Source organism: Schistocerca americana, chromosome 1 (genome assembly GCF_021461395.2).
Source record: "Schistocerca americana isolate TAMUIC-IGC-003095 chromosome 1, iqSchAmer2.1, whole genome shotgun sequence".
Lineage (NCBI taxonomy): Eukaryota > Metazoa > Arthropoda > Insecta > Orthoptera > Acrididae > Schistocerca > Schistocerca americana.
Genome location: NC_060119.1, coordinates 184,051,337 through 184,076,115, shown reverse-complemented (window position 1 = coordinate 184,076,115; position 24,779 = coordinate 184,051,337). Strand labels below are relative to the sequence as shown.

The 24,779-nt window shown below is 36.1% G+C and overlaps 1 protein-coding gene across 1 annotated transcript in view; it reads left to right on the top strand.

Annotated features, from left to right (window-relative positions):
• LOC124621141 (organic cation transporter protein-like) overlaps window positions 1-19,512 on the top strand; it is a 67,529-nt gene extending 48,017 nt beyond the window's left edge. Inside the window, exons 3-11 of the mRNA XM_047147119.1 lie at window positions 4,020-4,248; window positions 4,324-4,427; window positions 5,020-5,174; window positions 6,400-6,568; window positions 13,924-14,178; window positions 14,321-14,535; window positions 18,032-18,213; window positions 18,339-18,475; window positions 19,386-19,512. Coding sequence (XP_047003075.1) covers window positions 4,020-4,248; window positions 4,324-4,427; window positions 5,020-5,174; window positions 6,400-6,568; window positions 13,924-14,178; window positions 14,321-14,535; window positions 18,032-18,213; window positions 18,339-18,475; window positions 19,386-19,461 — 1,522 coding nt within the window. The 3' untranslated portion in view covers window positions 19,462-19,512. The remainder of the gene's footprint in view (window positions 1-4,019; window positions 4,249-4,323; window positions 4,428-5,019; window positions 5,175-6,399; window positions 6,569-13,923; window positions 14,179-14,320; window positions 14,536-18,031; window positions 18,214-18,338; window positions 18,476-19,385) is intronic.
• Window positions 19,513-24,779: the final 5,267 nt, after the last annotated feature.

Here is a 24,779-nt window from a genome sequence, read left to right as displayed (position 1 = left end):
CGAATTATTCCAGAATAAAAACAGTCTTGGTTGTGAAATTATTTAATATTAACGACATGTTTGACCCTTTTAGGGGATCATATTCATTTTCAATACTGTGAAGCAATTCTCTTTTATAGCAAGCTCTGTGACTTCCATATTTTGAGAGGTGGTTATATGGAGGTTGTATGGACCAAAACAAGATAAAAATGTCTGCTAAACATGCACTCTAAAGTGTATACTTTAAATAGTTATGAGCACTGGTTCTTCATCCTTATCATATCTTCCACTGAACAAGTATTCATTTTAGAACCCATGTTTACTAGACAGTTTGCTCTTGTCCATACTATTTCCTCCGGAAATATGGAAAGTGAAGAGCTTGAAGTAGAAGTGATTTCGTTCCAGAATGAGGAGACCCTTCAGAACTAGAAACCCACCAAGAATGAGGCAAAATGAGCAGTTGCAGAGACCAAAGCAAATCACCACCAACATTTATATAACCAGCTAACAACTAAAGAATTGGAAAAAATGGTCTCCTGGCTGGCCCAAACATTGTGTACAGCAGGTCAGGATACTACAGATTTGTACAAGATAAGAATGATTGGCAGCTCCATGACAATATAATGTTTCTAGAAAGTTGGCACGAGTATTTCAGTGAAATACCCAATACTGATTTACATCACCCACCAATACAAAAAGGCAGTGTTATGATTGGACCACTTCCATGTATCATAACAGATGAGGTCAAATGTGCCATTCGTAACATGCAAAATGGAAAGGCTCCAGGCCCAGATGCCCTTCCCGGAGACATAGGGAAATTGAGGGACTTAACAAAAAAGTGAGCACCTGGTTGGTAGAATTCCTCAACTCCGTCATTCACTGCAGCCATATACCTACCAACTGGTTGTTTAGTATCACACACAGTACCTATTTTTAAGGGCAAGGGTGACCACACCGAATGTACTAATTACTACCGAACCCCTGTCCTCTTCCACCCTACGCAGATATTTGAACATTTCTTAGTGACATGCTGCAGAATATAATCCAGCTCTCAGTAAATCAATGTGGGTTTGTGAAGGAATGTGGCATGAGAGACAAATTTTTGCTGCACACCAGCTGATGGAGAAATTTCCCAAAAAGAGGTTGTCACTGCATCTTGCTTTTCTTGACCTCAAGAAGGCATCTAATTGAGTGCCACAGCAAATGATTTGGTATGCTTTTCACAATCATCAAGCTTCTCAAACTTACATAGACTGGGTAAAAATGCTGTACAAAAACACTAGCATCCAGGGGTGATCCTCTGTAGGACTGACTGGAAGCTTTCCTGTGACAGCTGGCATTCATCAAGACTCAGTTCTGCCTTGACTGCTCTCTGTTACCATAATAGACTTACGGAGATGTGTACTGTGGGCAGTACCATATGCTGATGATGTGATTCTTCTGGTGGGTATCAGGAAGTATCTAGAAACTCAAGTCTAAACATGATATGATTGTCTACAAAGATTTGATCACGTTTTAAACATCCACAAGAGTAACTACCTCAAACAAACCCATCTCCTGAAACTATACAAATCACTGGAGCTCCCCTTAGCATGATGGACACATTCTGGTACTACACCCGCAACCGCAGAGTGATGGTTATGTGAATGAAGATGTGCAAAAAGAATCAGAGTAATTAGGTTCAGAGATATCTTGATATTCTTTGTGATAAGAAAATGCCAATCCACATGAAATCAAAGATATGCCACAGAATAGTGAGGCCAGATGCATTATATTGTACCAAGTATTGGCCCACACCTAGAATTTTCATGGAAATGTGGATACTGAGAACATCATTAGGCATTTCCCTGTTTGACCATATCAACAATGCAATGATCTTAACAATCATCTGGAGAGGCTTCAGTCAATGAGAAGATGCAAGAATGGAGACATTGGTGGTATGGACATATCATAGAGGCACTGCCTACTTCATTATCAGCTCAGCCTATCATCTCACTGTTGAAGGACAGAGACAATGTAGAAGACCTAAATTATGGTGGCTAGATGCTACAAATACCGATCTAAGATAAAGAAGCCAAAATCCACAGGAAGTGTTAGACCATAAGAAATTATGTACATTGACCTAAAAAGTGGACCCTACTTCAATGGAAAGGCAGTAGGAAGAAGAAGAACAAGAATAAGAAGGCTGAAGATGAAGAAGTGCTCATAGCTCTTGAGGTATGCATTTTAGAGCCCATGTTTACCAGACACTGTTGCATCAAATGATCATTTCACTCATATCCCTGAATACTGACCATTTCTACTGGGACACCTTGCATAAATGATTTTCCCATTGCAGTAATCGAAAAAATGATTGTGAATTCCAACAACACAGCTTTACTGCAATGACTTGATAAATGGTTTGGAAAAGAGAGCCTGTGAGAACATATAATGGCAGAAAGATATTTTGCGGAGACTAATCTAGTTATCAACAGTAAGAAAGAACCTGTACAAAATTTCAACAAATGGAACTCTCAGCTCAGAAGATTTCATTTTGATCATTGGGGCTGCAGACCTAGAAGAAGTGGGCTGCAATAGGTTTCTGGGTACAGAGATGGGCAACTTTCTGACATGGGAAATCCACACCAATAAATGAGTACAAATTCATTCTTAATGAAGAAAATATCCAATGTGGAAATGAACAGCACATGCACACATTCAGAGAATTTTAAAACTTCAAAAGAAAGCCAGCTGGTACACAGCAAAACTAATACTGCAGGACTTGTGCAAAAACAGATTTAAAGAGTTTAAAATATTAACTGTACTAGGTCTGTACATATATGAGACAATACTTCTTTTGGTGATAAATTGTACAGCACCTATAAACAGAGATCTTCATGACCACAATACAAGAACTAGAGAAAATTACCATATTGGCAGCAAAAGACTGAAACTGACAGACAGGGACCCTAGAAAAGCAGAAAGCTTATTTTATAACATGATGCCACTTGGTATAATGGAACTGCACACCTTCAAAAGAAACCTGAAGGAACATGTCGTATCTGGATATTTTTATAAGTTGAAGCAATATTTGCAGGCAAATTCATAAAAAAATTAGGAAATTAAAACTGGGAATCATGTAAAACACTTCTTCAAGTGTAAACCAGCTTCATGAAGAGAGAAAAAAGGAAGACCAATGTAGTGCTGAAAATACAGAAAAAGTGAAATTGTAGACAAGCGGAAAATTGTGTTTCCTGATTCTGTATATCTACGTGCAAACATGATTTTAAAAACTTTTTTCGGTTTGTACAACTGCCTTAATATTTTTAAAAATTAGTTTTCTAGTCTGTATAAATGTGTTAGCATTTTTCTGCAGTATGACATAAATATATAACTTTGTCTGCTTTTATTGTGTCAGCAAGATTACAGAGTTGCATTTGCATGAATGTGTGTGTGTATGTGTCTAATTCAGAAGAAGGCCTTTTGACCAAAAGCTTACTTTTTTGACAGTCTTGTTGTACCTATCTGTGACTCAGCATCTCTGCTATATGGTGAGTAGTAATCTATCCTTTTCAAACATCATCAATATTTTTTATTGTTTGTATGTTTCGTTGAAGACTGTTAAGGCTGTTGAACATCCAGTGCTACTTGTCACAATGGTTTCTTTTTGGTAGTGACACCCAGTAAGTGTTCCTTTTGCCATGTGAGAATTTATATTGTGAGTGCTTGCTGCAGATATCTTTCAACTAATCAAGATATTCTTCAGGCGAGGAAATCTGTTACCTGGATCATTATCAAATAAGTAACCTCCACCATTGCTTTCTAGGCTTAAGTTATATCTGTTCCTATTTGGGACATCTGATTCAATATATTTAAATTATCCGTGTTAATTAGTAATCAAAATAGAAGTGGCATTTTGATGCAGCACACATATTTCTGTCATACACACCACACTGTACATATCTGTTTGAACTCATTAACTATTCTGTAGTAGGTACAAAAGTTTTTAGACATTGTACATTAAACGAAAATATTTTATTAGTATTTGTTTCTTCCTTTAGATGTTGGCTTCCTTATGAAGAAAACAATGCCAGCTTTAATTTGTCAGAAAGAGAATTAAACCTGAGTATCCCAAGGGATGAAAGCACAGGAAGCTGGTCATCATGTTACAGATTTGATACAAACTTTTCAAGTGAATATTTTGAAAACAATATTCCAGCAAATTGCACTGTCGGCTGTGACAAGTGGATCTATGATACAACAGTTTACAAAAGCAGTGTCGTAACTGAGGTTTGTCAAATGAAAACATTGACTCAGCTAACTGATTAATTTTACGATTACATAACAATTTACTTTATTTGGCAGTTTGACCTGGTTTGCAAAAATGCGTGGTTGAGAGCAACTGCTGATGCACTTTTCATGGTAGGCGTTTTACTTGGTTCAATAATCTTCGGTGAACTTTCAGACAGGTAAGACCTCACTGTTATGATTTAGTTTAAGCAACTGTTTTTTCTCCTTAAATGGATCAAGTAGATGAGAATTTCCTTAATTTTGTCCAGTAAATTAATACAGCTGTCAATCAGAAATTTATAGATGAGCTGTTTAACTGCTAAACCATGAATACAAGAAATAGTTTTTAGGTTATTTTAGGTTCTTTTTATGTTATTAAGACAGCTACAGTACTGAATTTTATTTCAGTGTTCATTTGTGGACATATAACAGTAATAAATAGTCACTTCTTCTATAAACATGTAGTTTCTACAGCTTTCTCCTAGTATGGTTTTATGCCTGTGGTAGAATAATTGAGGATTTCATTAGAAATGTTGTGAGAAAACTAGTACAATAAATGACCAAGGTTAAACAAAAACTGACATTTAAAACTTTTGTCTGTCATCTACTTGATCCATAAAATTGCTAATGTAGTTAGTGCAAACTGTGCAATGTGAAACAGAAAAATACTGTTATTACAGCAAACATACTGTTTGGTATAGTAGATATATTAATTACATTGATCAAGAAATTTAGTTGCTGAACTAAAAGTTTTATGAAACTTTCCCTTAGGTATGGGCGTAAGATAATCTTCTTCATCTCACTTGTTTTACAAGTTATTTGTGGTACAGTAGCTGCATTTTTGCCTGATTACATTAGTTTCATGATTGCAAGGATGCTGATTGGAGCTTCAACATCAGGTGTTTTCTTGGTAGCTTATGTTATAGGTGAGTTGTCATTTGTTCCAGGAAGTATACAACAGAGTTTCTTTTTTTTTTTTTAAGACAGAAAAAACTTCATATTTGTTAACAGATATACTATTGAATATCCCATGGAAATAAATTTCTGCCATTATCAAGAGTGGCTAGCACCTAATTGAAAAGAATAAAAATGATAAAGGAAGAAGGCTAGTTACCAACAATACAACTATGCAAATGACAGATAGTAACTCAGCTAGGGATACTTCACCAGGCTGGGATATAATCAACTATGGATGAAATCAGTAGTATTAGATTGTTGCACTGGAAATAGCAGAAGTGGTAAGCAGTTAGTAGGTACATAAACAAGGACTTTGACTTTGTACCTTGGCTTTCAAACTTGTATTCTTCTTCAGAGCACACACAGAACCATTTCAGACACATAGCTACATTCTCACAAGATTAAAGTATTCTCTCTGTCTCTCTCTCTCTCTCACACACACACGCACACACACACACACACACACACACACACACACACACACACACACACACACAAAGTTTGAAAGTTTAGCTATAGTGTGCAACTTCTTGTTTATATGCCTGTCTTCTGTTTAACATTTCTTCTGTAAGATTAGCATGAATCTTCTTTTCTAACATTGTTTAATAATAAGTTCCCTCTGGCATGCACTTTCCAGAATGATGCTGAGGAGTGATGACATAATAGAAAAATACATCAAAATGAGAGGAATATTATCCTTTGCTCCAACTACCAGATTTATTCATTCTCTCAGAGAATTAACTTCCTCATTTGTTATATTGCTCTCCTTTATAATTTCAATTTCTAAGCTTCTTAAACTGTTTTGTTTGATGAGAGCTTTGGTGTAAAATGTGGGTGGTAAATGAGGTATTACACCTTCCCCGTGCATGTTTTTTATAGCTAGTTTTTATACTTTTTTACAATGTGGAAAAAATAGTTCTTGAATTTTTTTACTATTTATTTTCATATTTATTGCAGTTCTTAATGAAAAGCTCTGACAGAATGGAGTAGTCAGTTCTCATGATTATCATTGCCTACATCTTTTTCTTCTTCAGCCATTTGCTTTCTAAAATGTGATGTAGTAAGTTATAGTGTTGATTTTCCATTGTTTCCATAGTTATGGTTACTGACATTTTTTTAAACATGTTATTTCATATTATGTTGCTTTACATAAATATAAAATCTTTTAATCAATATTTTCATTACTTCCTGTAGCAATGGAAATGGTTGGTCCAAGCAAAAGGCTGTTTGCGGGTGTTGTTTGTCAGTATTTCTTCACAATAGGTTACTTGTTGACTGCTTTGCTAGCATACTTCATCAAAGACTGGCGAATGTTGCAAATTGCACTTTCACTGCCTGGACTTCTGTTCTTAAGTTACTGGTGGTAAGTAGATTGTTATTAATATAATTTGTGGTAATGGTCATTTTAAAATTGTAATAATAATGTAATTTCCACTCTTTAGTGATGCACAATGAAGTATTTCTCTTTTTGAGTTTTGTATGTGTAAGAAGTTCTTTTTATGCTCAGCAGTTTGAGTTAACTGACATTCATTATAACATTCTACAACATATGTCGTTTCAGCTGACAAAGCTATGGACACTTGGAAAAACATTACAAAACAGTTACTATGTTTCACAAATAAATTTTTATATTCACATGATCTAAGTGTTGGATTGACACACACACACACACACACACACACACACACACACACACACACACACACACACACACACACACACACACACGCGCGTTTTATCCCTGCTTTGCATGTAAATAATAAAGTAATTCATCTCTCTGCCTGTGTGTTTGTGTGTGTGTGTGTGTGTGTGTGTGTGTGTGTGTGCGTGTGTGCTGCGAATTTGGTGTTTATGCAGTCATGCATATGTAGTCCTGCATATGTTTATTTTTTCATAAAAATAGAATTAAGACATTCCTGAGTACAGAACTTGAGGATAATCCTTTTACTGATTTATTTCTAATAATCATTGTGTATTTAGCATCATTTATTTCCACATACTTAATGTGAAATATTCAGTTTTGAAGGAATGTGATATGCATGTTCTTGTATAATTGAGTTTTTATCTCAGTATCATATTTGTGTAATGAGTGAACATAAAACATATGAACAAATGAATAGTTTGTTTTTGCAACTGGGAGCACAGTTTTAGTGTACATAAATTAGGCTGTGGGCAGTAGCTAAGAGCTGATGCCCCCTATACTTTATTTATTTCTTTGTCATCCATCCTTAAGCATTATAATAATGCAGTCAATGTCATCTTTTATGTACATATACATTTAGATATTCTATGTAATACCTCTGAATAAACACTATTAAATATACTGAACTTTCTTCAATTTATTATATACTTTCTTCAGAGCACATACAATAAGCATACATCACAAAACAGTATTCAAAGAACTCAGTCCTTAAACAAAGATATCACATTCTATCCTAAGTTCATAACTTGATTCAAATCTATTTGCAACATTAGTCCCCCACCCACACACACACACTCCTACCTCAACCCCCCACTACCTCCCCTCCCCCACCTCCATTTTTGGGAGAGCTGTAGCTTTTTTAACCGCATACATAGGAGCAGAATGAAAATTGAAACTTTTAAGAACTCTTTAAGAAACCAGCAGCCCCTGGTACTTCAGGGTATTGACATACAACATTTATACCTGAACAAATTTCAATAACATGAAGTATACAGGGTTATTCTAAATGATGGACCTATTCGTAGGTATTCAAGGACAAATCCAAAATTAACAAGCTTTATACCAATGAAAAGAGGAAGTTTCAAAGTTTTTGTCGGGCAGCAGTAGTTGGGTAGTGATGGTTTCAGGAGCAACTGTTAGAGTTCACTCATCAATAGGGCTGTCATTCTGTTTCACCACTCTGAACAATCTGCGGAACTGGATCACTGCTGCAGTGCACTTAGTAACAGCAGATTCACTTTTGCATGTGTGGGACGAGTTTGGTTACTGCATTGATGTTTTACTGTGGAGCCTACGGTCGCCACATTGAACATTTATAACATTTATCATGTTTCTGAGTAATAAATAATCAGCAAATTGATATAAAACATTATGAAAAAACTTTGAAACTTCCTCCTTTCATTGGTGTAAAGCTTGTTCATATTGGATTTATACTTGAATAAATGTGAAGTTTTGAAAATGGGTTCATCATTTAGAATAACCCTGTATTTACATTTGAGTGAGTTACAAGCATACTACTGCTGTCCTTGTTTGACATGAAAACAGTTCCTAAATTGCTATCACAATAGGGTGGCTTTAAGTGATCGATTGAGACGGCATTTGGTTTATCATTTCTGTTGATCATGAATACCTTGTTGTCATGCTGTAGTATCTTGAAACGGCCATAATAGTGTGGGTTAAGGGGTTATCTGGTAGCATCATTGTGTGGCATGTCTTCGATACCTTGCATAAAAAAAACATTTAGTCACATGTCTAGTAGTGTTTTTCGGAATCAGACTTTGCATAAGTTTTTTTTAGTTTGTTTAAAAAATCAGCCAGTTCCCCTGACTGCAATTGAAGGAGTTTAGATAGCAAAAAATATCATCAGCCACCTTTATTGATTCATCAAAAACCAGCTGTGCTGGGTAACGTTACATATCCTCCATAACACTAGTACGCAATCCCAATAAAATGAAAGGCAATGCCAAGCCCCAATATTCTGGGATGAATGCTAGATCTGTCTTTAAGGTCTGGTGTTTATGCTCTATCATCCCATTACTGGAGTGATGGCAGCTTAGCTCATAGTAACAATAGTCTTTCAACCATAAATATGCAATAGCTCTGTGAACAACTGGCATTCAGATTCATGTCCCCTAACTGAACTAATGATCTTCAGGTTTCCAAAATGGGCAAACCACACAGATACCAAAATGTGAGCAATATAAATATCCTGTACAGATACAGCCTCTAGCCAGTGATTACATTGGTCGATCATTGGGACCAAGAAACCATACCTTCAGAAGGGGGAAAGGGGGCAACAATGTTGACGTGCAATTCAGAAAATCTCCTGGAAAGGGTGGGAAAACCAGCAACAAGAGCAGCCATATGTCTATTAACTTTGCATTTGATGCATTTCTTCACCAAACTGCTGCAACACTTCCGTAACACAGGCCAGACAACTTCACCTGTAATTAAATGCACAGTCACTCTTACCCCTGGGTGACCCAAAGAGTGAAATGAAGAAAAACAATTAGGTACCACTTTACAGGGGTAAATGGATGTATTTTTAGCCCAGAAATACCGCATCCATTACCATTTGCAGAACCATCCAGGTCTAGGCATTTCAGATATAAACCTGTTGATTTCGGATGCAGCTGCAGTTTGAGGAGGTGTGGGTCATGTTCTGGTATGCAGCCACTTTTACCCAGTCAGTAACAGTATTCGCTACACAGTTGTGGGACAAACAATCAACATTAATCATGACACCACAGTCCTCCAACCTTCAGAGCACTGAATGTTTCAAATGGTCCTCATGAGTAGCAGAGAAAATTAAAATTTTATTGACATAGCGAAAAGTGAGTGGAAAACCCTGAAGAACTTCATGCACAAACCATTTCTATGTTTGGGCTGCAGTACACAGTCCAAAAGGCATAATATTGTCTTTGAATAACCCAAAAGGTGTAGTAATAGGAGTCTTAATTTTGTCTTTCAGTGCCACAGGAACCTGTGCAAGAGCCTTAGTTTTGACAACATCAGTAAAGTTACTGGTAAAATCCAATATATTAATGCCAGCGTACCTATCAGTGATTGTATAAGATTTCAAAGCTCTTAATCCTCACAGAGCCTCCAGTTTCCATCTTTTTTTCTAGCCATCTCTAAGGGAGAAGTCCAAGCACTCTTAGAGAGAGAAACAGAACCATCATTAATCATCTTACCAAACTACTGCTGAGCAGCATGCAGCTTTTCTGGAAGCAGGTGATGAGGTCCACTAACCCCATTAACCACTGGCATAGTTTTGATGTGATGGAGAGCAGAATGGCAATGCCTCTCTGTTGTGAGTGTTGAGTCAGTCAGTGCTGGAAAATGCTTCAGTAACAGCTGGGTGAGGCCATTAGCCACCATCCAATCAGGCTCAGGCAAGGGACTGGGGGTGGCAGATCTTCAATCTGCAAGGCAGCTGCTTCAAAGAACTGTCATAATTTCTGGTGTGACCACTCCAAGGCCATATTCACCTGCTTGCCCGGTCTCGCAAGTATTTATAGTATTTATAGAAAAAAATGAATACTTTAATATTGCAGTTGTCCAAATACAGACAGCATAAGATTATAATTGTGGGTGATATTAAAAAAGGATTGACAAATGTTTTTCTAATGTTCCTACCAGAGGTTAAGTCCGTAGTGGAAAAGACATGCCCTGCTGTAATCAAAAGACATTGCACTGGCATCAAACATAAGCAGAATCATATCGACAAGTGGTACATTCCACAACTTGACAAACTCAGGATACTACCATTAATTGTAAAAGGTGAGTCTCATAAAAGTGACTGGGACAAGGAAAATAACACAAATATGAGAAAACTCTATACATCCAAAATAAAAAAATGCCAATGCAGTGCAAATGATGAGTACACTTTAAATTACAAAAATTAATGTAAAACAGCCTGGAATGTCATTAAAAGGAAAGTTAATGATATCAATAAAGAAAATGGTATGGCTATTGACTGTGGTACATTCAATGAATATTTTGTAAATATTGCCAGCACTACCACTCCACTCAGCAACTGTACATTATGTGCAGAAGCCCTGCTAACTCTTGTAAAACAAACAAGTCAGAAATTTACATAGACCCTAATCACTTTAAACAGCATTCATAAATCGATACACAAACTAAGCAATTCCAAAACAGAAGACTATTTTGGACTCAGTGATTACTTAATAAACTGTATAGCAAAGAAAATAAAAATTCCACTTCTTTCACTATCTAACAAAGCAATAGATGAAGGAGTTTTCCCATAATGTCTTAACCTCACAGTTACATTACCTGTGCACAAGAAAGGTGATAGAAGCCTCCCAAACAACTACAGATCCATTACAGTAGTACCAGTCATATCCAAGGTAATAGAAAGTTGCATGCATAAACAGATATACAGCAAATGAACAAACTTTTAAATGAGCAGCAGTTCAGATTCAGGTCTCATCCATCACTGTAAGAGCAGTTGAAGCTTTGGTGAATAATGTTTATGAAGGTTATGAGATAAGGCTATCTATGTCTGGAACGCTTATTGCTTTAAGCAAATCATTTGACTTAGTGTCGTATGACATAATCCTCAAAAAGTTAGAATATTATGGCATAGAAGGAAACTCACTCAGTTTATTCAAATCTTATTCAAGCAATAGGTTACAGCTTGTGTATCCAAATAAGCAGAGATCAGCAATACTCCCAATAAAAAAGAGGACTATAATAAGACTCTATTCTTAGGCCTTTCCTGTTTATTTTCTACAATAATGACTTTTCAAATTATATAGAATGTAAGAATATTCTGTATGCTGATGACAAGACATTAATAACCATGGGGAGAATTTATAAAGTGCACTAGCTAACAACAGGGAAATGATGCAAATGACTAATTACTGGTGTGATGCCAATTAGCTGTGTAGATACCAAATAAAAACAGAAGGAATAATATTTAATCTGAAGGTATCCAAAAATGAAAATTAAACAGTAAAACTACTTGGAGTATTCATAGACCAAAAACTCTCTTGTGAAGACTGCGCAAATTATCTGTGCCACAAACTGGCTTGCATACTTCTTTATTGTATAAATTAAGAAACAGTATGAGCAAACAGTTGTTGCTCTGGTCATATTTTGCTTTCTTCCATTCTCGTCTGCTGTATGTGATATTGCTCTGAAGCAAATCCCCAGGAGCTAAATGTATTTTCTGATGGCAGAAGAAGACAATTATATATTTAGTAGAAGTACTACACAGAAAGTCCTGCAGAAACCATTTAAAAAGTCTCAGCATAATGACATTACCTAGCCTGTATATACATACATTAAACAATGTTTTGCATCACCTTGGTTCTGAGGGTTTCAGAACCTGCACAGAAAACTGGAATACATCTACATCTATATCTACATGGATACTCTGCAAATCACATTTAAGTGCATGGCAGAGGGTTCATCGAACCACCTTCACAATTCTCTGTTATTCCAATCTCGTATAGCATGCAGAAACAACGAACACCTATATCTTTCCATATGAGCTCTGATTTCCCTTATTTTATCATGGTGATCATTTCTCCCTATGCAGGTCAGTGTCAAAAAAATATTTTTGCATTCGGAGGAGAAGGTTGGTGATTGGAATTTCATGAGAAGATTCCATAGCAATGAAAAACACCTTTGTTTTAATGATGCTCAGCCCAAATCCTGTATCATTTCAGTGACACTCTCTCCCATATTTTGCGATAATACAAGACATGCTGTCCTTCTTTGAACTTTTTCAATGTACTCTGTCAATCCTGGATCAACATAAACATCATTTCTGGCCTCTCTATTGCCCATGTAAACCACACATTGCATGTTGTAACACCATACAACGAGATCTTCAGAGTTGGTGGTCCATATTTTGGCATACACCAGTACCTCTGATACCCAGTAGCACATTCTCATGCATTGACGCATGCCTTTATTCATCGCAGCATACTGTCCATGAGTTCATCAAGGCACTGTTGGTCCATATTGTCCCAGGCGTAGATCCCTCAGAGTGGTTGGTGGATCACATCATCCATAAACAGACCTTTTCATTCTATCCCAGGCAAGTTCGATGGGCTTCATATCTGGAGAACATGCTGTCCACTCTAGTCGAGCGATGTCGTTATGCTGAAGGATGTCATCCACAAGACGTGCACGATGGATGCATGAATTTTCATTCATCAAGACAAATGCCTCACCATTATGCCACCAATATGGTTGCACTATTTGTCGGAGGATGGCATTCACATATTGTATAGCCATTATGGCACCTTCCATGACCACCAGTGGCATACTTCGGCCCCACATAGTGCCACCCCAAAACAGCAGGGAACCTCCACTTCCCAGTGGTCAGAATTTTTTGTATTTTGTTCATGGTCCTCCCTCCTATCAATGTACATAAATTTGTAACTACATGGATTTTTCTCCTATTTGACTTATTTTGATCTCCATTGACTGGGCTAATGAAACAATCTTACACAGTAAAAGTTTCAAACTTCACATAATAGTGAGCTGTTAGTAATCAGTGTGTCAAACTTGTGAGCTGAACTCAAAAGAGATCACTGAATGGAAATGGTGGCAATACACACATTCTGCACCTCATTGTTATATAGTGAAATATTGAAGAATTTGTGCTATTTACATACTATCAGTTCTTTGGAGAACTTTGAGGTACTGGAATTTCTCATAAAAGTTCTATGTAATGCTAAAAATCATGAGTTTTCCAGAGCAGACACTATGTAATTCCTCAAAGTCCAGAGCAAGCTCTCTACAAGAGGGCCATAGATTTGTGCAAAATAATGTACTGCATATAATATGAGTTTGTATGAAAGCTTTACGATCTGCTAGAAGCTATATGAATGTTTTTTAGACTGCTTATAACATATGTTTATCATTTTTTATTTTTAAATAAATGCTGTGGCATTCTTTAAACTTGGCCATTTGATAGTGACTTTACAGTTTTACTATAATCTGCAACAAGTTTTAAAACTTGTGGGACATTTTAGGTTCATCCCGGAGTCAGTGCGGTGGTTACTTGTGAAAGGTCGTTGTGCTGAGGCTGAGCAATTGCTAATGAAAGCAGCTGAAGAAAACAAAGTTAAGATCCCAGAAGAAATCTTGAAGGATTTGCTTGACTCTAATGCCTTGTCTTGCGCAAACGACCATTATGATGAAAGCCAGCGTGAAAGGAAGCCTTCCATTTTGGATTTATTTTTGTATCCCAACTTGCGAAGAAAGACTCTGAATATTTTTTTCAACTGGTAACAATATTTTAAAATACAACCTAGACACATAAATCTAGTGAATAAACTGTCAATTCTTATGTACACTCTGTTATTGTTGCTAATTCTCTTTATGTAACATTTAAGTTAGTGGATTTAAACACAGGATGTCCTTTTGAAGGTTTGTTAACAGTGGCACTTACTATGGCCTGTCCTGGAATACATCTAACTTGGGAGGCAATGACTATCTCAATTTTTTCATATCAGGAGCTGTTGAAGTTCCTGCATATACCTTTTTACTCTTGACATTGAACAGATGGGGCCGCAAAACCATACTGTGTGGCTGCATGCTCACTGGAGGTCTTGCTCTGTTGCTCACAATTGCAGTTCCATCAAGTAAGTTATATAAATTATAAAACTGAAATAATTAAAAATAGGGTGTTTTTGAATTTATGATTTTTACAGGTAACTTGGTTATGAAATTAGTTAGTTAGTTTCAAATTCTATGGATCATTTGTGTAACACATTGTGATGATGTGGAGCGAGTCATTTTATATTCACATCCCAAATTATTTTGTAAATACAGCTTTTTGCAGGCTACAAGTACATGTCCATTTCATTTTGATTATGAAATACATTGTAGATCCTTTTTGTTCTACTGCCATCTATTTTCTTGCTTTATTTCTATGCTTCAAAAAATAAGTATAACACTTGCACCCAATTTAAATAGGATGTTGGTTGTTACATGACTAAATAAATGCTTTCATCATTGTCATCATCTTTTATTGGTCTATTTTAATCAGTTATATACTTTTTAATACATTGAATACATGACATCAGTTCTGAGAAAGAGAGAGAGAATGTGGACAATTCAGTTTATAAATTTCAAATTTCCAATTGTTTGGTTTTCAGTTTAAAATCTGAGTCATAAATTGCAAATAACAACACAATTTAAATGCTAATAGTTATATTTGAAGACAGAACTTTATAGTTACTTGAGAAAACAGTTCACATTTAATGTTTGCATGTAAATTTTAGCACTTCCCTGTTCTGAAGATGTAAAACTATAGAAAAATTAGTCAGTGAAATGGAAAGCTATTACCATTTTCTTGACAAATACTATAGCTTCTTGACGCCAATGTGAATGGTGTAGCTTCTATACCCATGACATCCTTAAACTTAAAATTATCATTTCTGTTTTTCCCATTCCCTACTCTCTCCCAACGTGCTCTTTTTTCAAAATTTGTCTTCCTTTCACATTTATTTTTGTGTTATAGAAGGAAGAATTACGAAAGATGTGGAATTTTTGTTTTCAAGCTCTTCAGTAATTACAGGATCCTTGTCATTTCTTTATTTCTTTCAAGAACACCAATTTGCCTTCAGGGTCTTCAGTATAAGTCTACTAAAAATCATTTTGGCTGTTATATGGTGTTTGAACAGATTTTGTTGATAATAGTAATGAAAATAGTAATAATCTTTATTTTCCCATAATAAGTTTGCAGTTGGACATTTTCCTTTTATGTGCATCAGTAAAATCACACCACAAATATAAAGGACATATACAATAAAAGCACATACATAAGATAGTTCAAATATCTCTAAATAAATATTTACTATCAATAATATTCTTGAAATGCATGCATACATACACACACACTCTCTCTCTCTCTCTCTCACACACACACACACACACACACACACACACACACGCAGAGAGAGAGAGAGAGAGAGAGAGAGAGAGAGAGAGAGAGAGAGAGAGACCCCAAAATAATGGATTTCAGAGGTCTTTAACTGAGTATAAATATCTTTTAATTAGTAACTTTAAGATTTCCATGGAACTACTTAATGGTATTTTGGAGTGTATTAAAGAAATGTCTTCCAGCAGCAAGTAGGCTGTGATCCATATCCCTTTTATTAAACAGTATCATATGGTAATCATCTTTGGTTTGTGATAGATGTCTCTTCACCTTGAGGTTGAAGCTCTTTTGTCTGTGTTTGCTTCAACAATAACATATGTTATTGGGTGGGGTTTGCCTTGAGCAAAACATGATTTTGTTTTTTGACCTAGACATGTTTCACTCCAGTTTTAATTCCTAGATACAATTTGTAGTTTCTGATATTGAACTGAATTTTATTTGATCCTGTAGGATGACACTGTGCATAGTGAATGTACACAGTAAAAACAGAAAACATACATTGCCACTTATTTTCTATGGAGTAATAATTTTGGTTACACTATCAAGCATTATTCATTATAAATATCAATAAATGCAATTTTAAGTTAATGGGCTGTCTTTAATACTCTAAAATTATTTTTTCACCAGATAGTCTTTTAGTTTCTTTGTAAAGTAAGTGTCATGTATACTGTCATCCATGTTTTAGGCAGACTTTTTATGGTAACAGAGTCCTGAGGTCCTTTTTCAAGGACTGTCAGTCAGTGGGGTATGCTTTGTATCTCATTCTACCTTCATGTGTTGCAAGTGTGTTGCATGGTTCATAGAGTCTGCGGTATATTGTCCACAGAAGCTAATTGTCTGTATGTTGCAATAATTGCTTTGTTATGAATGTGGCACAGTTGAGTTACTTGCATATGGAATTAATATGCTGTTTCCATTTCAACTCACAGCCCACAGTAATACTGTTGTCCATTGTGACTGTGATATAAAAAGAAAAATACATAAATAAATAAATTTGTACTCTGATATTCCAAACTTATAAAGCTAATGTTTCAATATATTGACAATAAAGACAACCAGCGCTTTTAATTTATTCATCGTTAAAACGAAAAGCAGTTATCAAGCCCTTTTCTATAAGTTGTTCCTGTTCCCTTCCTGGCTAACTCTCAATCGCCCAGCATAATCTGAATTTAGTTTGTAATTTTGATATTTTGATGTTGGCCTAAGTAGCATTAGTGCCTTGTGTAAATAAAGAGAGGTATCAAGACTATATTATAACATTTGAAAGGAGTAAATAAACAGCAACAAGAGAGAGAATGAAAAATTCCCCATTGAACGGAAAACAGAAAAACAATGAAGGATATGGATTTCTTAAAAGCAGCTGAATGGAATAACAGATAGGTTACGAAACATCTGAGATGAGCAATAAGCAGCTGATAGGACATGTAAGACTGCTGCCAGCACTTTTGTTGTTGTTTTTTTTTTGGGGGGGGGGGGGGGGGGGGGAGTTGAGAAATAGTTCAATAAACACTAATCAGTAATAATAATAATAATAACAATAACTAAGAGCATAATAGGACACATTGCAACAAATGCAACTATTGGCAAACTATCTGAAATGTGTGAATAGTCAGAGATGCAGCACAGTAAACCAAGAAGCATAAACTTCCAAGAAAAGTGAGCCCCTGAGAAAATGTACAAATAGAAGCCAAAATTTTTAAATTTCATGACCAATCAGATCTCCACTGTGTTTCTCTTCTTGTTTCCTTTTTTACAACCATTGGCATGCCACCTCTTTTGACTCAAATTATTTATATGAGTAAAACAATATAAATATTGTTTCCATAATTTTATTACTCTGGGGAAGAAAATGCATTGTTTCTAATTTTCTTCCTTCTTGTGTGCTTTGTATTTGGCCAGGCTATTCTTGTTTGGTTTTTATTTGCATGTAAGAAGGTTTAAGGGACAATATAAGATTTTGCGTGGAACTGAAACTCATAAGCTAGCATTATGTTTAGTTCATATGCATACCCTAATGTGCAGTACTAATTATTAGTGTTAACAAATATATTCACATGAACAAAAGAGTGAACAAAATAATTTTTTGTTGTGTGTGCATGTGTGTGATAAATATTCTTCAAGGGATGCCTAATAGTATAACTAAGATATGTCCATTTGCTTGAATAAAAAATGTACTTAAAAACTCTCTCTTACAGGAATGTCTTGGTTGATGATCCTGCTGGCTATGACTGGAAAATTGGCCATTACAGCATCTTATGGCACAGTCTATGTCTTTTCTACTGAGCAGTTTCCAACAGTAATACGCAATGTTGCACTTGGGGCTAGTTCAACATGTGCCCGAGTAGGAGGCATATCAGCACCGTACATCAATCTTCTAGTATGTAATTCAGCTGTTGTACAATTAAGCAAATTTGTTTAAAATGTTTGGAAAATAAAGAATCATTTACATCTGAAAACATTTTCATATATTTTTTGAAATAATATAAATTGTTTCTGTGACAGGCTGAGTACTGGCAACCTTTTCCATTGCTAATATTTGGTTCTTTGGCACTGATGGGAGGTTTGATGGCTCTAGTTCTCCCAGAAACAATGGGAAGGAAACTGCCAGACACCATAGAGGAGGGAGAGAGATTTGGTCGGTGAGTTAAATGTTGTGGACAATCCAAAACTTAAGGTTTCTAATAGTCGATGAAAGAAAAGGAGAGGCAACATTAGAAAGTTGCATTGAAAATAACAAGTTGATCTGTATGCAGAGCAATGTAATACCAAGATGTAGCCCATCAACTACTGTTGATGTTCTGATTACTGATGTTATAGCTGAACACACTTTACTTACTTTCTTGAGCCATGTATTATGTACTGTTCTTATATATAAGGCATAAAACATGCAATTTAATTGTGCTATTACTAGGATAGTTGTCTTCTCTCTCTACAACAAATAGTTGGAGTAGTGGTTAAAACATGTAACTCATATTCAACAAGAATGAGAGTCATATCTTCATCTGGTTATTCCAATTAAGACTTAGAACAGTTAAACTTAGAGCAGATTAATGAATTAATTGTACAGGCCAGCTAAAAGGTTGACAATCATTAACTTTCCCATTTCTGACATTAGTTGTAAGCAGTTTTTGCCCAGTTGCAAGCTCAGTTTCACAGAACATGGTATAGTTACAGTTTGGAAAAAAATCTGTGGAACGTATCATAGTTTTCTGAATGAAGATTAAGAATAAGGTGCCCTATGTTGCTGACCAAGTTTGACTGGCAGTGTTTTTTACAGAAGCCTTACTCAGCATCTCAAAACTGCTGTTAAAAATACAGTACATGCAAAACAGTCAATGTTAAATAATAAACAAATAAACATAAATTTAATATCACAGAGATCATAAAATTTATTTCTCTAGTTATAGATATTGTAGGAATATTTTAATGTGTTGTAAGTTGGAGACCATGGGTGTTCTGAGCATTTTTATCACTGCAGTAAAATAACTTTATGTGGTAATTTGTACAAGCAGTATTGACCTCTTAGTGTATGTTTGTTTTGCTTTGCAGGGACTTCCACAGAGCAGAAGAAAATAATGGTGTTGTTATGAGTGAATCAAGAACTCCAATTAAAATTGACAGCTGAAAGGAAAAAAAAGGAATGTGAATTTGTTACCAGTTTTTAGTGGATGTTGAGAAATTAAATATACATTTCCATTTTGTATTCAATGTTGTTAATAACTGTTTATGTGATTTTATTAAGCTACTGCATAATAAAACTTTTATTTGTGCTATAATCCCTCATTTCTGGTTCTGCAGCTATATGATCCAATTTACTTACTAGAATGTGACTTATCTAGGATGGTATGGCTCTGTGGCCATGTGTTTTTGATTCACTGTTTTTTAAATACATGCCAGCAAATACTAGGTTGATTTCTGCATTTGAACATCAGACACACAAATGGGACAAAACTCTAAACAAGTGTGGTGTGATACAGATATTCAAATTGCTTTTCTTCAAGATAATATATTTAAACAAATATGAATTAAGAAATGGGACAGAGCATTACAGCACATTACAGGTGTGGTTTCTTTGTTTTCTTGCATACTGTGAACTAGCCCTTATAACCAGTTATACAGAGACCTAAAGATTAATATGGAATCAAAACTGTGCTGCAGGGAGTACCAGTATTTACAGAAATGAATATCAGTTTAAGTGATAGAAAACTTTTAATATCAAGATGGAATTGAATCCTCCACATGGCTGCTAACCATCCCGTACAGGCTTATAACTTTACATGGGCTGAATGACATTTGCCCTTTGAGCCGTCAAGCAACAGCATATATGATACTGGTTACATGAACACTGAAAACGGCAACTAACAATACATATCAATGGAGAAGGGAACTTTATTAATCATGATAACTTGAACTACTGCAAATGGCTTAGGGAAACAAAAAGGCAACATAAGTTGAATCTACTGTTCTTACTACTGTTGAGTGCAACATGCATATTAACTGCCACCAAGGAATCACTTTTATAATCATACAGCTCATTATATGTGCCTCTTGTGTCTTTCCTGATACTAGGATATGAGTGATTTCTTCCTGTCACTGCATATCTTATGTTTTGTTAAACTATTCCCATATTTTTTTCTCTCAATAAGTAATCATCACTTCCAGAACAATTAGATCCTGTGTCTGGTAGTTCCATTTATCCAAACTTCCTATATTTTGGGTAGGAAAAACCAACTATGTGGAATATCAAATATAACACTCTTGACTAAAAAACTGAAAATTATTTGGAAATAAATTCATTTTTTTTCTTAACACAAAATTGTTGTTTAGTATTCAGTTTTTTAATTTTGTATAATTACATGGATACCTATCTTAACCTGATGCATTCTTCAGTTGGGTTTTCTAAAGTGTGACAGAATTTTCTTTCTTCATAAGTAACAATGTAACCACAAGTAATTCCATCCATTATTCATAGGGAAGCTGTATCTTTTCAACAAATAACAATATTGGTATGTTGTATTGGAACTGATACAAAAATGTGAATGACAAACTGTAGTTGGCATAGTATTAACATAATGGGTCATGCATAGACTGCACTTTTGTCATGAAGGACAGTGAAAAGCTAATATGACAAACATAGTGAGGTTGTTAATTCATCAGAGTGCATAATCTGTGTGGGTAATGATGGTATGACTATCATGACCCCTGTGCCTCTGTTGACTTATTGCTCAGTGTCAAAACTCAGATCTTCATGTACTGTAACTGGAAAGATAGGGTGGGGTTTTAAGTTTCAAGACGAGAAGCAGTAAATATTTCTGAATCCAGTCATACAGAAATTTATACTTATTTATAACTAAACTGTAGTGCAAAACATAGTTACAACTTCCTGACAGATTACAACTGTATGCCGGACTGAGACTCGAGTTTCGCAGGAGAGCTTCTGTGAAGTTTGGAAGGTAGGAGACAAGGTACTGGTGGAAGTAAAGCTGTGAGGAGAGGTTCTGAGTCATGCTTGGGTAGCTCGTTGGTAGAGCACTTGCTGCAAAAGGCAAAGGTCCCGAGTTCAAAGCTCGGTCTGGCACACAGTTTTAATCTGTCGGGAAGTTGCATATCAGCACACACTCTGCTGCAGAGTGAAAATTTTATTCTGGATAGTCACTAATTGTTCTTCAGTCGTGTGCTGACTGAAATACACTGTGAAGGCAAGACATGTTGAATCTAAAGTTCTTATTACTGTAATAAAATTAAAACAGAGTAATGCTGATAGCATTTCGCACGTCATTGTAACTTCAGATATCTGTCTATGGTGACAGATACATTTATAAAAGAGACCAAAAAGTCACAACAGTGTTTGTTGGAAGATGATGTAGAATGTATCACCACTTACACTCATCTAATAGCATTCATACTGTTAGCATGCACAGCTTCGGGTAATCATGACCTGTGAAGCACATTTTTGGCTGATGTCATATCGAATAAAATTTGGCCTAATTTTAGAACTTTGGCCAAATCAACAGTTTTTTGTAAACAAGTTATTTTTCTTTCTATTTATTTTTAATACAATTTTAAACTTCATTTAATATGTTAAGTCTATAACTGTTGCCATTAGAAACTAGACACTTTCCTTGAGTCGTCCTTGGAATAGGAGAGCAGTGGTATCAGATTTTATGTCAAATAATCACATAGAGTAAATAAGAAAAAGCAGCATCAATTCATGAGTGCCCTATATTAATACACAATATTTTATTATTTTAGGGTGTTAGTGATGATGATATCTCTTAATATTCTTGGTATATAGAAGGGCAAGTATTGTGCAAGGTCATTTTGGTCAGTTAGCTACCATTTTGTAGCAGTGTACTTGGCACTTAAACTCATACTGATCACTCTCATAAGTAGGGACATTGAGATGTTGACACTGTTTTTTGTTGTGGAAGAACATGCAGTTAATCTCATACTGGCAAATGGCTCAGTGTTATTCTCTCAACCAACATCAGTAACTTAAACAGTAGAAGCTCTTTGTTGTTAATTGAAGAAAATGAAAATGATGAAGTGGAGACTGTTCAAAACCTATATCGCTCATTCATTTATTCGTTCATTCATCACGTTCCCTGCAACTTTCAAGGATGTAGAATGAGTCAAAGTATACATCAGCAAAAGACAAATATCCCATAAAAACTCAGAGAAGGAAAGTTGCTACTCACCATATAGCGGAGATGCTGAGTCGCTGTAGTTTCAGCTCTCTGAGACAGCAGATGTGTGTGCAAGTCGTATTTGTGTGAGTGTGTGTGTGCACGCAAGTGTGTATGTGTGTCTACTGCTGACAAAGGTCTTAATGGCCGAAAGCTATGATTGTGTGAATCTTTTTATTGCGCCTATCATGACTCACCATCTCCACTATATGGTGAATAGCAACTTTCCTTCTCTGGTATTGTTACATTCCATCCCGGATTTTCCATTGTTTCATAAAAACTCACAAATTACTATTGCGTTTAGTGCTACTCATATGAATGATATTTAAATTTATGCAAGCATGTTAGAAAGAAAGGCGCTATTTTGAAAAAAGCTCCCATCTATTTAGTTTTTACTGCAAGCTGCTGTTTAGCTGTTATTAGTGGCTAAATATTTTACGAGATTACAGTGGTATTTTTCAAAAAAAAATTTTTATATTTGTAAATACTGAGACCTATTTACAGTACACTGCTACTGGTCATATAGCTTTATAATGAACACTGCTACTTGCTATGCAGCTAACAGAACTTTAGAATCTCTGAATCTACATATGTAGAGTAGAAATAGTGACTGCTATGGTATGTTCTCAATTTTTTGTTATGCTGATAGGAATTCCCAATTTTTAGCATTATGTTAAGATAGGAGCTTGTTGAAAATCTTCCCACCAGAATATATAACTCCACTCTGAAACCTAGAAAAGGAGGTGAAGTCTGCATCAAAACTGTTTGTGTCTTGTATTTTTACAGTATAACTCACAGTTCAGCTGAATCTGATATTTATGCCCAACAACAAAAACAATGTATTGCAAAGCAAGTGTAACAACTCCATTAAAAGGCTTCTGCAACATGTACAGAGCCAAGTAGCAAGGTAGATGGTGTTTAGTAAATGAGACTGAACTCGTGGTTTTCACTGAAGCCAATAAATTATATTCCTTTCTGTGGAAATTTGAGTGTAAGGTTTTTGTGTGATTCTTTTCTTGCTGATGACTGTGAAAGTGTTCCTGTTTTGCTGTTTTGAAAATTATTGGCAGAATCTCAGAGACAGATGGAGGCAGTGTATGAACTGTTGGCATTTGCACATTTTCCAGTCCAATGGTCAGATTTTGGAATCTTTCTGAAAGTTGCTATATAGCTACAGGACTCTTAATACACTACTGGCCATTAAAATTGCTACACCACGAAGATGACGTGCTACAGACATGAAATTTAACAAACAGGAAGAAGATGCTGTGATTCGCAAACGATTAGCTTTTCAGAGCATTCACACAAGGTTGGCACCTGTGGTGACTCCTAAAACGTGCTGACATGAGGAAAGTTTCCAACTGATTTCTCATACACAAACAGCAGTTGACTGGCATTGCCTGGTGAAACGTCGTTGTGATGCCTCGTGTAAGGAGGAGAAATGCGTACCATCACGTTTCCGACTTTGATAAAGTCGGATTATAGCCTACTGCGGTTGCAGGTGATCATATCGCGACATTGCTGCTCGAGTTGGTCGAGATCCAATGACTGTTAGCAGAATATGGAATCAGTGGGTTCAGGAGGGTAATACTAAACACCATGCTCGATTCCAACGGCCTCGTATCACTAGCAGTCGAGATGACAGGCATCTTATCCGCATGGCTGTAACGGATCATGCAGCCACGTCTCGATCCCTGAGTCAACAGATGGGGACGTTTGCAAGACAACAACCATCTGCATGAACAGTTCGACGACATTTGCAGCAGCTTGTACTATCAGCTCAGAGACCATGGCTGCAGTTACCCTTGATGCTACATCACAGACAGGAGCACCTGCGATGGTGTACTCAACGACGAACGTGGGTGCACGAATGGCAAAACTTCATTTTTTTGGATGAATCCAGGTTCTGTTTACAGCATCACGATGGTCGCATCCGTGTTTGGCGACATCGCGGTGAACGCACATTGGAAGCGTGTATTCGTCATCACCATACTGGTGTATCACCCGGCATGATGGTATGGGGTGCCATTGGTTACACGTCTCGGTCACCTCTTGTTCCCATTGATGGCACTTTGAACAGTGGACATTACATTTCAGATGTGTTACGACCCATTGCTCTACCCTTAATTCGATCTCTGCGAAACCCTACATTTGAGCAGGATAATGCACAATGGCATTTTGCAGGTCCTGTATGGGCCTTTCGGGATACAGAAATTGTTCGACTGCTGCCCTGGCCAGGACATTCTCCAGATCTCTC